Source organism: Plectrocnemia conspersa, unplaced genomic scaffold (genome assembly GCF_051122295.1).
Source record: "Plectrocnemia conspersa isolate PC_06_02 unplaced genomic scaffold, ASM5112229v1 ptg000002l, whole genome shotgun sequence".
Lineage (NCBI taxonomy): Eukaryota > Metazoa > Arthropoda > Insecta > Trichoptera > Polycentropodidae > Plectrocnemia > Plectrocnemia conspersa.
This window is the reverse complement of record NW_028277166.1, coordinates 211,212-224,989: the sequence shown is the minus strand read 5'-3', so window position 1 is coordinate 224,989 and position 13,778 is coordinate 211,212. Positions and strand designations below refer to the sequence as shown.

General features: G+C 38.4%; 1 protein-coding gene across 4 annotated transcripts; it reads right to left on the bottom strand.

Moving 5' to 3' along the window:
* Positions 1–1,732: 1,732 nt before the first annotated feature.
* Positions 1,733–13,572, bottom strand: LOC148237210 (uncharacterized). 4 transcript variants are annotated; one of them, XM_088205730.1, is made up of 7 exons: positions 13,467–13,572; positions 8,993–9,134; positions 8,823–8,927; positions 8,471–8,731; positions 7,916–8,136; positions 6,004–6,088; positions 1,733–2,169 (listed from the first exon to the last, which is right to left on the bottom strand). In XM_088205730.1, exons 2-7 carry the CDS (start codon positions 9,122–9,124, stop codon positions 1,933–1,935), a joined length of 1,041 nt encoding a protein of 346 aa, XP_088061856.1. In that variant the 5' UTR covers positions 9,125–9,134; positions 13,467–13,572; the 3' UTR covers positions 1,733–1,932. The 4 variants fall into 4 exon arrangements, with proteins under 4 accessions (XP_088061856.1, XP_088061858.1, XP_088061857.1 ...); XM_088205732.1 differs by having other exon boundaries at positions 8,477–8,731; XM_088205731.1 differs by lacking the exon at positions 13,467–13,572 and adding an exon at positions 13,444–13,462.
* Between the last annotated feature and the right edge of the window lie 206 nt (positions 13,573–13,778).

The following is a 13,778-nucleotide window of genomic DNA, read 5'->3' as shown; positions in this document are numbered from 1 at the left end:
TGCGTCCAGTAAAAAAAATTTTTTTAAAGACTAGGAACTTACATTTTCTGAAGAGATGTTTTTCAGATTCAAGTATAATACTCATTTAAGTTACCTTCTACTAAGATGCATTGCAGAGAAAGTGGAGCGTTGGATATGAACGAAATATACCTTACATTTTTTGTAGGAAGTTCTTTCAAAACTCAAGGAATTGTGTCTTAATTTGTTGCATGCTCATTTTCCATTTTATAGAAAGATTGGCTTGATAGATTATGCAGCTTCTTTGATTTTCTTTTTTGTTTCATTTTTGTTCTTATATGCGTTGTTTCTACTTTTAACAAAAATAATTCATAATATAAATATTAAACAATTTTTGTAGCGATCTATATAAAGATAATAATGAGAATTGGACTTTTTCTTATTAGTTCAAGTATTTTATGCCAATTATTGATAATATTTTAGTGCAATTAAATGAACTTTTTGTTGGAATGCAAACAATTAAGATATATTTTAGTTTTTTGGTAACTAATGAAATTGTTAAAATGTCAGATGCGGATATTTTAAAGCAGTGCCAAATATTCAGAAGTGTTTACGGACCAATTAAAATCTTAATTCAACGTTGTCGATAAAAAAGTTTTAAGACTTATTATTTTCAAAATATAATTGTATGGATAGCGAACTCTCTAAAGTGTATACAGATTTCTTATTATTTTTCACTTTCCCAGTACTGTTGCTAATGTGGAATATACATTTAGCAAATTTAAATTAATCAAAGAATATAAAATAGTTTATACTGCTATATTAGCAATTGAGCATGAAGCGCAAAAAGTGTCATTGTAAAACATGATTGGAAAATTTGCAAAGGCAAAGACATTTAAAACCTGCAAGTTCATTAATTTAATTTTTATAAAAAAATAGTATGGGAGGGTGTTTTAGTAACTTTTGCATACGGGCTAAATTTTTCTAATTACGCTACTGCGTAGAGTTGTGATTGCGTCCTTTATTCTTTACTCTTATGGCCAGGACGTCGGCGCTCGAGAACACTTTCTTTAAACGTGCCATCTGGCTTCTCGACGAACTTGCCAGATATAAGGATGTAAATCTATTTTTATTTAAGACTTTCATTCGAGGCCGTATGCTCTTCGTCTATGCGCCAAATCTGCGTGTCTGCACGTCTGCCGTGTCTTCGCGTCTCTGCCCTCTCCTCATTGGAGATCAGTCTTAAGTATTAAAAGTTGCAAAGCTCGCTGACGAATCACAATAATCCAGCAATCTTCCAGACAATTATTGCACTCGTTTCTTAGAACAAAGAAATATGTATGAAAGTGACATTTGCTTGATGGACATCTTTTCGAGGTCGAATTGTGCAACGGGAATATTGTGACCTTACCGTGCTTTTGTCTTCTGGTGATATATTTTTGGTCGGACCGTTTCGCAATAAAGAAATATTCTTTCAATTCATCGTAGAATACTTGCTTGTTATTTATATGAAACATTTTTTCTAGTCGTAACGAGGGCTTTTGTGTGGTCCCATCCTTTACACTATATTGTTTTGTTTCTCTCAATTGTTAATGAATGAGCATTTTTGGTCAATTTGTGTGTTCTCCCATGATTACATCTTTATTTATTATTAAATACTGGGTTCTGGGCTGAGTTTTGGTGTGCTGTGTGTGAGAAATGTTTAGACAAGGGGCACATCGCAGGATTGGCGAGCTTGTTAGACGGGAGAAGGGTCAAATGAGAGTACCGAATGTAAATTTTGAGATTTTTATTTAGAAAAAAATAATTACATATTTACAAAATTGACCTATATGACGCTCGTAGGTGTGGTGTTTGATGTTGACGGTGTGCGGAACAATAAATAGCGGATCGTTCCCCTTATAAATAAATAATGTTTAGTCTAGACCCTCGGCACTGGAGTAGAAAAGTAGAAAAGTCGACCGTCCGCGTCGACTAGATGATGGACGTGATGAGGCGCGCCTTGAAGTTGACTATCCTCTCGGAGGTCTGCGCGATCCTGAGGATCAGGTCCTGGATGAGGTTGGCGATGCCTCTGTTGGCGATGATGAAGAGCCTCGTGACTGGGCCGGGGATTCCCTCCGTGTAGCCGTCTCCCTTAGCGACGTCTCCGTCGGCGGGTGCCGCGTTAGCCTCGTCGCTCTGCTCGGTGCCTCCGGACCCGGCCACCAGCTGCAAAGGGCAACGTCAGTTCCGCAACACTACCTCTAACGTCTACGCTCGATCTACGCTTCAGTGTTTCCCCACCGGCTAAATTAACTACGCGACTTCTCAATTTACCGTTTCGACGAGTGGAAAGTAAATACCTACTGATTACCCTAAATTTAAGTGATAAAAGGTACAAAAGTGACGATCGTGTTAGTCGTGTTAACTTAACGCCTCACAAGTAACATTTTTATTCTTATTAAATTTACATTTTGACAGTATAAATTAGTCGCATGGTCCATGGCCCGACTGTTGCGGTAAAATTGGCGTATTGCATTATAGTAATAACAAAGCTTTTTTCTTTCAGCGGCAGGAAATATTGACTATAAGCGAACGTTTCTATGGCGCATCTGAACTAGAGCGTGAAGAAGTTGCCAAACGGAATTCAAAACGTTGGCCATTTCCCTTTTCGTGATTGATTGATATTGTTCTTTAAACTAATATGTACTATAGTAGCATAATATATAGAAATATTAAGGCTACACTGCCAAATGAGCTTTTATGTTGAATAAAATCGTTATTTATAATAAGCAATCCTAAGTTTTAACTGCCTTAAATTAATTTGTAGCTCTTTAATAGATTTTTTCGCTGTTTATTTTGATGTAATTTTACTGTTCAACTATTGATCGCTTTCTGTTGTTGTTAATGATACAATTTTTGTCGCATATTACAATATGATCAATAAATGGGTCATTTTCATTGCTTAAGAGAAACGCAGAACAGACAGACGTTTTTGCAACGTTTTTTTTATTATATTATATCGTTGTTAATATAATAGAAAAGAACGCGTAAATCGAGACAGAGCGAAAATTGTAATAAAACGATCGAATAGTATTAATATGAATTTTTAACTTATATAAAGTACATGAGAAAAATTTTTAGCGACACGCGCGTACTCCAGAAAGAAACTAAAGACACATTGCATGAGCAGTGAAAGATGTTCCAGACGTAGGTCAAGTGCAAAAAGTGGAAGTAAGCAATTGCGTCTGTACATTGCCGCGCTACACGCGTGGAAGCAAATATGTATGATTTGGAGAATTAAAAAAAAAGTTTTTTCTTAACCGCGTAAAAGTGAAACCATGTAAAAACAAATCAAGATATACATATTTAACCTTCAATTTAAATCAACATATTTAACTAGCGAATGAATGCATTAATTATAAAGTAATTATTTTTTCCATATTAAGTCAAACGAAATATTTTATTAGAAATCATTTTAATGCTTCATGGTTGTCCGCTTTTTGGTGTTTCACAGTGATACTATAATAGATATATTTACCAATCATTCACACTAGGATGGCGATGGCGCGATTTTATATTTTTATTTGAAGTATTGATTGAAGTATATTCAAACCGAATTTTGGTCAATAGGAGAGCGCAAAAACAATTATCACTTCTCAGAAGTCAAAAATTCACGTCAAAAGCAATAAAATCGTGTCGGCGCCGTTGCAGTGGGAGAAGTGATGATTGTTTTTTGCGCTCTCCTTTTGGTCAAAATTATGTTTTGTTGTACTTATTAGAAGTCGTAATATGCTCTCGTAATGTGAATGATCGAGCGTTCACACTACGATGGCACGATTATATTACTTTTGATAATCTGCGTTCTTAACGTTTGACTATGTAGGTCAAGCGTGTTAAAAAAAAATCGAAAACGACTTAAGGAAGATAGTAAAATGCTGTTTGTCGAGGTTATGTTATGCATGCCCTTCATAAAAATATTGTTAAATATGTACTTCACATTGAACGAAAGGCATTCTAAAACGACTAAACTGAATATTTAGAATAAATTACAATTTTAGTAAATCTTTTAGAGAATTACAGTTGAGAAGCGTTTGTGATGGTGCTCCAGCTAAGCTAGGGGCGAAGTCGGGCTTTCAGAAAAAAGTAAAAGAACTTGCTTCTCAAGCAAAGGGAATCCACTGCATGACTAATCAAAATTGTAAATTACATAAATTCTGGAGCCCTCAACACGTGTCTATTTAAAAATCTATGTAAAGATCTAAATGCCGATTACTTGGTTCTTCTTTTCTTGTTGGCAATCGTGTCTTTGATTTGCAAGATGAAATTAAGTTATTCTTCCAAGTCCAAGGAAAACATGACCTCGTGGTTTATTTTATTAATGAACCTTAGTTAAAAAGAGTGGTTTACCTAGCAGACTTATTCGAACAATAAAATAGGCGTAACCTGAAACTTCAAAGAAAGGGAATGAATATTATCATATTTCAAGATAATGTCATAGAATTATTATCTAAACTTAAGAAGTGGCGAAGAATAGTGAATTTAAGAAAATTTCCATGTCTGAGGTGGAGTGCAGATGGATCTGAAGGTGAAATAAACGACAGTTAGAAAAGAAAAGATTATTTAGCATCTGGAATTCCCTGAAAACTAACTCCTACGTCATTTTCCCGAGCTGATAAAAAAGCTGCACAGCTCGAAATCTATTCTGTGTTATATGTAGCTATGTAGCCAACATTCAGATAAATTATTGGATCTGCGGAACGATTCCTTAACTCGTAACATATTTGTTGAAAAAATGCTGTCTCAATTCTGGTGCGATATGTATCACCAATATCCAAAAGTTACCTTTCGAGTTTTACTCCCATTCAGAGTGAATTTTGGAGACCGGATTATTGTGATTATTACTCGTGAAAATGTATTTGTACTTCACTAGTGAAAACTTCACCAAAAATACACATTCACTGTGACGTTTATATTTACATCGCATGTAAATAAATTATGATAAGTATGTAAATGTATATATTACTATTTTACTAGCTCCTGCCAAATAAATTATTATATATGAATATTTACGTTTATATATGTTTATGTTAAATAACCTTGAGTTCTTCAGTTATGGATTATTCTATTATAATTATATCAAAATATAAATTCAGTTTAATAAAAGTGTTACTTGTGTAAATGCTAATTATTTCCCCAGATATATTTTTGACTCGCGTATTTGCGCGTCATCTAGTGCTTAAAATAAATAAAAAATACTGATGCAGAAAAACCATACCTAGTCACATTTCAAACTGTGAATCGATTTTAATAAGTAATAAGTGTGATAAAGTACGTTTCTTCCGCTCCCCGAGTGTCGAGATTTTACTGGGTGAGTCCGGAAACACTGATCTACGCTACTCCGCTGCGGGACTACGGCGTTGCGTCGTCGGATCTTCCGAAAGCGTCCGTTCTAGTGTCGTAGCAATTCTCGAATCATCCGAGGGACTCTTCGTTAGCATTTTTAAACGTAAAGACGTGAACGAACGTAAGGCGAGTTCCTCAACACAGTCGACACACTCCGATTTATGTATAAATCGAAGCGGGTCGATTGATTTGTTCGTATTGATTTGCGCGTTCACATTACAACGGCGATGGCGAGAATTGGATGAATTGGAAAATCGCGTCGTCGCCGCTGCAGTGTGAACGAGCGGTATGAGTAGTTTGCGCACAATAAAGAGTTGCTAGATGTCCCGCGGATTTTCGAGCTTTGCAGTGTCGTAGGGGAGGTGCGATCAAAAAGCGTCGAGAGTATCGATAGTACGGTGCTAGGTGATAGAGGTGGTATAGAGAAAGAGAGAGAGCGTCTGGTCGGCGTCCGTGCGAGTACCGGTCGGGGGGAGGAGGCGTCCTGGGTCGCAGTGTGGGAGGCGGTGATGCCCAACCCGACGGAGTCGGTTCCTGTCAGGATGCGGAAGAAGCGTCCGGCGGCGCGCGCCGCGCCCTCAGCAGGTCGCTGCCGAACAATGCGAGGTCACCACTGGTGGGTTCAACGTCGCCCCCTAGCCTACGCACTCTACTCACCCGGATGATGTCGAAGAGGAAGTTGCCCGAGCCGCCCCCGGAGCCGCTCGAGCCGTCGCCTCCGCCAAGTCCGAAGCTCAGGAAGCTGCAAGCACAAACGGGTCAATCTCTCCGCTTCTCCCTTTTGCTCGCGAACAAGCGAAGAGGGAGAGGCGCGAAATCGTAAGAAAGAACAGAGATGGCCAAAAGTTGATATATGATGACGTTTCCGGGTGGCGGGGTTCTCTTTCGTTTTGCGTACTGATTAAAAAACGCGTCATAATACGACTGTGCAATTGTTTAGCCGTAAAGATTACTTCATAATGTCTCAATCTTTTCAACGCTTGCTTTGACAACAATTCTGTATAATTTATGTCAATATTTTTCGAGTACAATTTAAATGAACAATATATAAAATAATTGTTGGTCAGAACAGTGAACACCCCATGAATAACTCTGCCTTGCATAAATGAACAAACCATTTGTTTTATGGAACAAAATATTTACTTAAATGCACATATTTATAAAAATAATTCCCTGTTAAATCGCATCCGTATTTTTTAACAAAACATTTTTTTCGTTTTTGAAATAATGAAAAAAACTTTACTCGCTAGAAATTAAATTTAACGTTTAATTTTATATATGTTAGTAGCACTGCCGGACAAAATCTATAAAATATTAAAGCCCTACATAAAAGTCAACGCGGAGCTCACGGAGCTGAAAGAGATTGCGACCGGTACTTTACCTAATATACACAGCTGATCTCCCAAAGTTAAGTTCAGTAATAATAGCGACATTTGCGGAGATCGCTTCTCATCAGGATCCATTGAAAGCGTCAGAAAACCTCCAGAGAAACCTTAACAAAATTTAACAGTTGGTAAAAAAATAGAGAATGGAAGCAATGCCACGAAATAATGTTCACATTGAATAAAAAGACCTGCACAAATGTGTCGCTAAATAGTCAATTGTTACAACACAAAGATGAGGTCAGATACCTGGGAGTATATCTGTACAGAAGACTTACATATTTTAACTAAAATGAAACAACTTGGAATTCAACTTCGGGAAATGTACTGGATGATAGGAAGTAATATGTACAACTACAATATGTATAACTCAATAATCAAACCAGTATGAACATACGGGATTCAACTTTGGGGTGGTGCTTCCACCATCGCCATCATATATTCAGATAGTCGACGCGCCTTGGTATGTACGTTATACATAACGACCTCAACATAGAATCCACAAAAGACTACTTATAATAACTCCACTCAAACAAAATGGCAGCTGAACTATTGACTGTAGATATGATGACACCAGACGACTTAAACGATTTAAATCTAACATACCTGACAGACATGACAAATAATAAACGTAAAATAATAAATTGGTGTAAACAAATGAATTAGTATTAAATAAATAAATTTGATTTTAAATAAAAAAGCAGAATTAAAATCAGACAGATCTTGTTGAAAAAAACTGACGATATTAATAAATCATTGTGGCAAACATTGTACAGAGTTGTAGGTAAAACATAGATTCATTGGAAAAAAGCTTAAAGATGATATAAAAAGAGCAAACTAATAAATCAGTAAAATCGTCGTAAAGAGTTAAAGAAAATATTAAACATGAGAATCGAATCGCCCACAAGCCGTAGAGCTAAAAAAAGAAAAATGTATCGTCGGGTCGAGAAGAGGGAAAGAGAACCGGAAACGTCGACGATATGTAAGGGTTTTTAGATCGAGACGATGACTCGTGTTAGTTTAGATGCGAAAGAGAACGCACGTAATTCGTTTACCTTTCGAGCGCAGCTGCAGCTGGTCTGAACGGTGGGATCGATAAGGGGAATAAAATACCGCGTCGGTGGTAAAGTTTAGTTTATTGGCCGTCGCTACAATCTCGCGCCTAACCCGTCTGTCGACGCACGAACCGTTTGTTTCTGTTCTCGTCCGAGGCGTCCGCATCGGCGTCGTCCAGCGAGAGGTCGTCGACGGCGGCGTCGTTTCCGCCGGAAGCGGCGCTCTCCTGGTCGTCGCTAGCCGTCGTCTTCTTGTCGGAGTCGGAGTCGGCGAACTGCACTCTCACCTCGGACTGCTGCGACTCTGCCCCCGACAGAGAGTTCTCGTCGGCGTCGGCTCCTGCGGAAGTCGCCTGAAAAGAGAGCGTAGCGTCAGAGATCGCGGGATCGGAGGCGGAGAAAGAACTACATCACGAAATGGACGATGGTTAGAATGAGTCGTTTCGATCGGCGTTCCAGTCACTGGACGTTCGCCCTGCCGGTGCTCGTCATAGAGCGCTTCGGGATCGATCGTTCGGTTTTAAGTCGGTGTGCATTTACCGTGTCGTCGTCCTCGGAGACTTCGGTCGTGGTAATAGTGACAGAGGGGGATAGAGAAGAAGTCGAAGAAGACGGAGCGGAAGAGAGCGTCGTGCTCGGTATGTCTGTTGTGAATGATGTTTCTGAAGCTGATAGCAGGCTACTTGCTTGGACCTCGTTATCGGCGGGCGAGGCGGTCGAGCCGCTAAATCTACTAGAGACGCTAGAATCGGAGCTTTCGTCCTCGTCGCTGTCGTCGTCGTCGTCGTCCGGAGAGTAAGCCGGCAGAGACACGGAGATCCTGCCGCCGTCGTTGGAGGTCGTGGCGCCCGCCGCGCCTCCTCCCCCTCCGAGGATGCCCGTCAGGAGGCTTCGCCCTACCGTTCGGAACAGTACGCTGACGATCTGCTGTATTTTTTGATCTACTATCTAGAACACAATGACAGCGGTTGTGGCGCCGATCCGAGAAACGCCTCGGGCGTTAGCTAAGTTAGAAAAGGCGCAGGCGTCGCCCTCTTACCTGAGACAACGCCGGGAACAGCTGTCTCAGAATGCCGATGGTCCGCTTGCTCCTCTCGCCCTGCTCCGAGTTGGGGGCGCCCAGGTTCAGCGAGTCGAGGGTCTCCTGCGAGAGGGAGGGCGTCAGTGTCGTCCGCGAGGGCGCTCTTCACTACGTACCTGCGTACGTACCTGTGCAGCGTCCGCCGGAGCTATTATCTCGATGATCTCGGGTCTGTCGTCAGGGACGGGCGCAGGAGCGGCCGCGCATTGAGCGGCTATCGCTACGACGACCAATAAGCACGCTAGTCGGAGTCTAGTCATTGTGGATTTACTGAAAAGTTGGTAAAAGTTAAATTTAAAGTTATTCATAAACTGGGTACGAACTGCCTGATTTTTAACTATGTATACGAATATTTATTTACACTATCGCAAAAGAAATTTGAAAAAATCCTCAAATAAAACAATTTGTATACTAGAGCAACACAGGTAGTCGTTTTTATTTCAATACACCCGAGTGACTAGTGTCGCTCTAAAATCCATGATCCTTTATGCGGTGTTTACTATTACCGAATTCACAGAATTCGTTCGTTGAAAGAAACAAAATGTTGGAAAAGCGCAGCCTTTATTATCGTTTAACGCTTATCTCAAAAACAGGCGTGCGTCGTAAATTTTTGTATTTGCTGTTTCAAAAAGCAAAAGATTTTATTTTAATCAGTTCAGTAATTCGATCATGGTTAATATATTTCCAGTTTTATAATTCATATGAAAATCCGCACAAAACAAAGACCGATATGGATCCGATCCTTATGTGTAACAAATTCTTTCCAAACATTATTAGCTATTGTATTATGTATTTAAAATGTGATTAAGAATTTGACAAACTCATAAGTGGTTCAACACATTGATGTTTTAATTACTTAAAACTTAAAATTACAATGTTTTGGCAAAAGTATTGAAACTGTGTTTGAATACATAAAAGTCTTTGAATGATAACTTTAATCTTTTAAGTGAGATGGTGAGACTAAGATTCATAATATCACGAAGTAAAAAAGTATTTAAAGAAGGCCAGCACAACTATACAAAATAAAATAGAGCATATATTATTAAGTACCAGAATATTGTAAATTTGGAGCTTGAGCAGTTTAGTCAAGGGTTTAAGCAATGTAGAAGCCTGGAACATATTTATTTGATATATAAAATATTTGAATTAATTGGTTTCCAATGAATGATTTGGAGATGCAACATGCAGAATTTCAAAACAGCATCTGGGTTAAAGAGTATGTCGACTTGAGGTCTAATCTTAAGAATCTGGAAAGAAATAGTGCCACTACGAACAAGACAGATGGCTTAATTCACAATTGTTGTCTCTACATACTTTTTGTGAGCCTATTTTCGGCGTTAAATAATAATAGAACCAATAAATAAAATCAACCCACTAATAAAGTTAGTAGTGCTTACTTAAGCTTGAAGTGTAGGAAATACTAACCTTCAACTGAAGATTTAGTATTATAAATTAAATTCAGCAAGAAAAAAGTTACTTTGTAAAGAATTACATGTTTTTGATTTTTTAATAAATATATAATATATAGAAAACATAACTATTTTTTTACTAGGGCTGCAAATATCACAAAATTGTGGATATTTCAAGATGGCACGCGGAGTTAAAGTATTTTTTGTTCAGAAACCGTGAAACATATTAGATATCGTACAAATAAAATAGCAGTTTTAAAAGTTGTTGACTTAATTATGAAATACTATACATTAAAATATACATAGTTCTAATTATGATTCCGATATTAGATTATTCATCATAAGTAATACCGATCAAATCATATACATATATTTATATGGTATCAAAAATCCTTTAATGAAGAGCGATATATAGATAATAGAGAGTAACACAAATGCACATAAACAAAAACAAAACGCAGTTCTTAGGTGTAAGAAGTGTGATAAAAAAGTACGGTGAATGAATTTTTAGAGCAACAGCTGCTGCCGCTACATTCATTTGAAATACTAATTCCGATAGCCTGACCCGTTGAGATAGTCAGTGTCAAGTTTGAATAAGTTGTGACTTCTTAGCCAGCTTTCAGAGCCGGAAGAGTGAGATCGTGTTAATCATTTACATTTCGAACAACGCGTTTACATTAAGTTTTGTCTTAAGTTGCAAAAAAGTACCAAAAAAGCTCATGAAATGTTAAAATCAGTGTATGGCGATAATGTGGTGACTTTGAAGACTGTTTACAAGTGGTATGAGCAATTTAAAAACGGAAATGAGTCGGTTGAAGACGAGCAAGTGTCGGGACGTCTTTTGACCTCAAAAACAGACGAAAAAAGACCGAAAAACTGAACATCTCGTACGGGTCTGTACAAAGTATTTTAAGTGATAATTTGCAAATGATCAAAAAAAAAAAATCAAACGATCCCTGCAACAGTTTTTAGGTGAAACTTTTTTTATACAAAAATGGATATAAAAGTATATTATTTTTCGAATCAGATATAAAAAATTTAATTAACTGTAAAAAATATAGAAAATATATTTTTATTTTTAACTCATTTAAAACATATGGAACATAACCTATTATTTTAAAATACTTCTCTACATTTTGAGAATAAAAATATATCGTAATAACAAATTCTTATAAAACCGATGACCGTAGAAATGCAATACCACTTAGTCATCGGATAAAGTACGTTCGTTCTTATAGCGATCGTGACTAATGTTCGAGAAAGCGCGCTATATTATTCAATAGTTGCATATTTATTTTTTGTCACCGACGACCCGCGTCTTGAAAAACTTGTCATATGTAATTAGTTCACGAGGGTGAACCTGTTTTTACGCGGCACGTATGCGCTATTTTTCAGGATGTAGACAATATAGTCGATAGGTTGACCGTTCACTTGCAATTAACTAGCAAAAAACGACCTAGTTTTTTGGCGACACGTGATTAAATGCAGTCGTTTTTTCGCCGGAGATTAGAATAAACTGAAGGATAGATCGCGGAGAAAAAACTCGTTTTACGATTGCGCATTTGCATGTCCGCAAAGAGTACTTTCGATTTCGACGCTCGCACTGTCGGCCTCGGAAAAATGGTTCGAGTCTCGGCTGAGTGCAAATAGAAAATACACTTTTATTTTCGACGCGGTTCGAGTCTCGGATAAACGTCAATTTGTATGTTTGGATTAAATTATTATAAATCATTATAAATTCAGAGTCGGCATGGTCTTGATATGTCGCAATCTTTTGGATTAATTTTAAGCACCACAAATGTTTTATTCATCGGAAACGATGAGTAGATATTTTAAATTAATATTTATCATTTTATCTAAACATTGTTGACTAATTATTATATTTATCTATGCGTGAAAATTTTGAATACATCAAATGCTATTTTACATGTTCCAACATGAAGTTAAAAATGTTCACTAATTATTTATAAATAAATACGTAATATATCTATTAAAAATATATGTACAAATAGTTTACAACCAGTTTATAAATAATTAAAATAAATAATTTATTTACCCTTAATTTGAATTGCCACTATTAGTAATTTATATCGCACTTGAAATCAAACGCACTTTCATTTTCATCGCGGTTCGAATCTCGGTTAAACGTCACTTTCGATAATGGCCGCAAACGACATTTTGTTTAACTTGCATGTATAATATGTAAATAAACGAGTTCGATCGATCGGAATGCGAGTTGAGAAGAAAAATAAACATTACGTTACGGTCCGAGTCTCGGCTAAGCGTCACTTTCGATTTTATTCGCTAAACTTAATTTATAATTTTCAAATTTAAAATTATTATAAATATTAACGGTCAAATTTGAATTATTCGATAACGAGTTAAAGAAAAATACGACGTTAAGGTTCAAGTCTCTGCTAAACGTCACTTTCATTGGTCACACAAAATGGCGTCTTGTCACTTTAATTATATACATTTTTTAGTTTAGAATATGCAATAAATTATTTCGAACGTAAGCGGTCGCGTTTTATTGTACTATGACGCGGGTTGCTCTATGTAAATAATAATAAACAAACGAGTTTCGGTTGCGCCGCTAGATGTCTCTAGTGTCGCGCTTGCGCAAATTGATAAGAGCGGGTTCGCCGCTACCCCGCGCGTTCTAGTCTCTCGGCGTGAAATTGCGCGCCGGAGTGAAACCGTCCGCATTTTCGCACGCGCCGTATGGAAAATTAATAATTTATAACGCGTTACGTGCGTTTGCGTAACGGCGCGCGAATAACGAATCGCGTAATAACTGGTCGTTTTCCGGAAAAGCGGTTTTTCACGCGGAAGACGTCGACGGCCACCGGGCGACCTTCCGCGGGCCGTCGCTTTCTCGCACCTTTCGCAACTCCCGCGGGCTAGTCGCGCTCGCAGGGCGCAGTTCGAAAGGTTGCGACAAGCCGTCGATTCGAATCGAAAGCGGCAAAAATTACACAAACGGAGCTCGAGGCGTTACGTAAACTGCAACCTGCGCGACGTCCGAAAAGGACGAGATGCAAATTAGAAAGCGGCGAAAAGGCGTTGCGCAATATTACGGCGGGAGAAAGTCGCGGATTACGGCAGAGATTCGGAGAGATTCGAGCCGACCTTGACATTGGGGACGAAAGTAAAAGTCGCACTTCACTCACTGTCCGTTCGCACTGTCACTTACGTAGTTTCGTAACGGTAGAGGAGGTGTTATAATGCGCGCGTTCGCCTCTCGAGCCGAGGACAGTGAATGAGGCTCTCGGCGAGAGATCGGCCTTAGGAGGTTCCCCTCCCCACCCCCGACCGCCGAAATAACCCTTTCTTCGCCGCCGACGCCACCCACTCCGATCGCCTTCAATCGCGCTGAAAAACTCCGTTTCCCAAAACCCCCGATTCGACCGGCTTTTTGCCCAGGGCTTTCGCAAAGCGCTGAGGAAATTCGTTTTCACGAGGTTACCTCGATTTTTTCATTTTCAAACAGTTTCGGTACCTACTT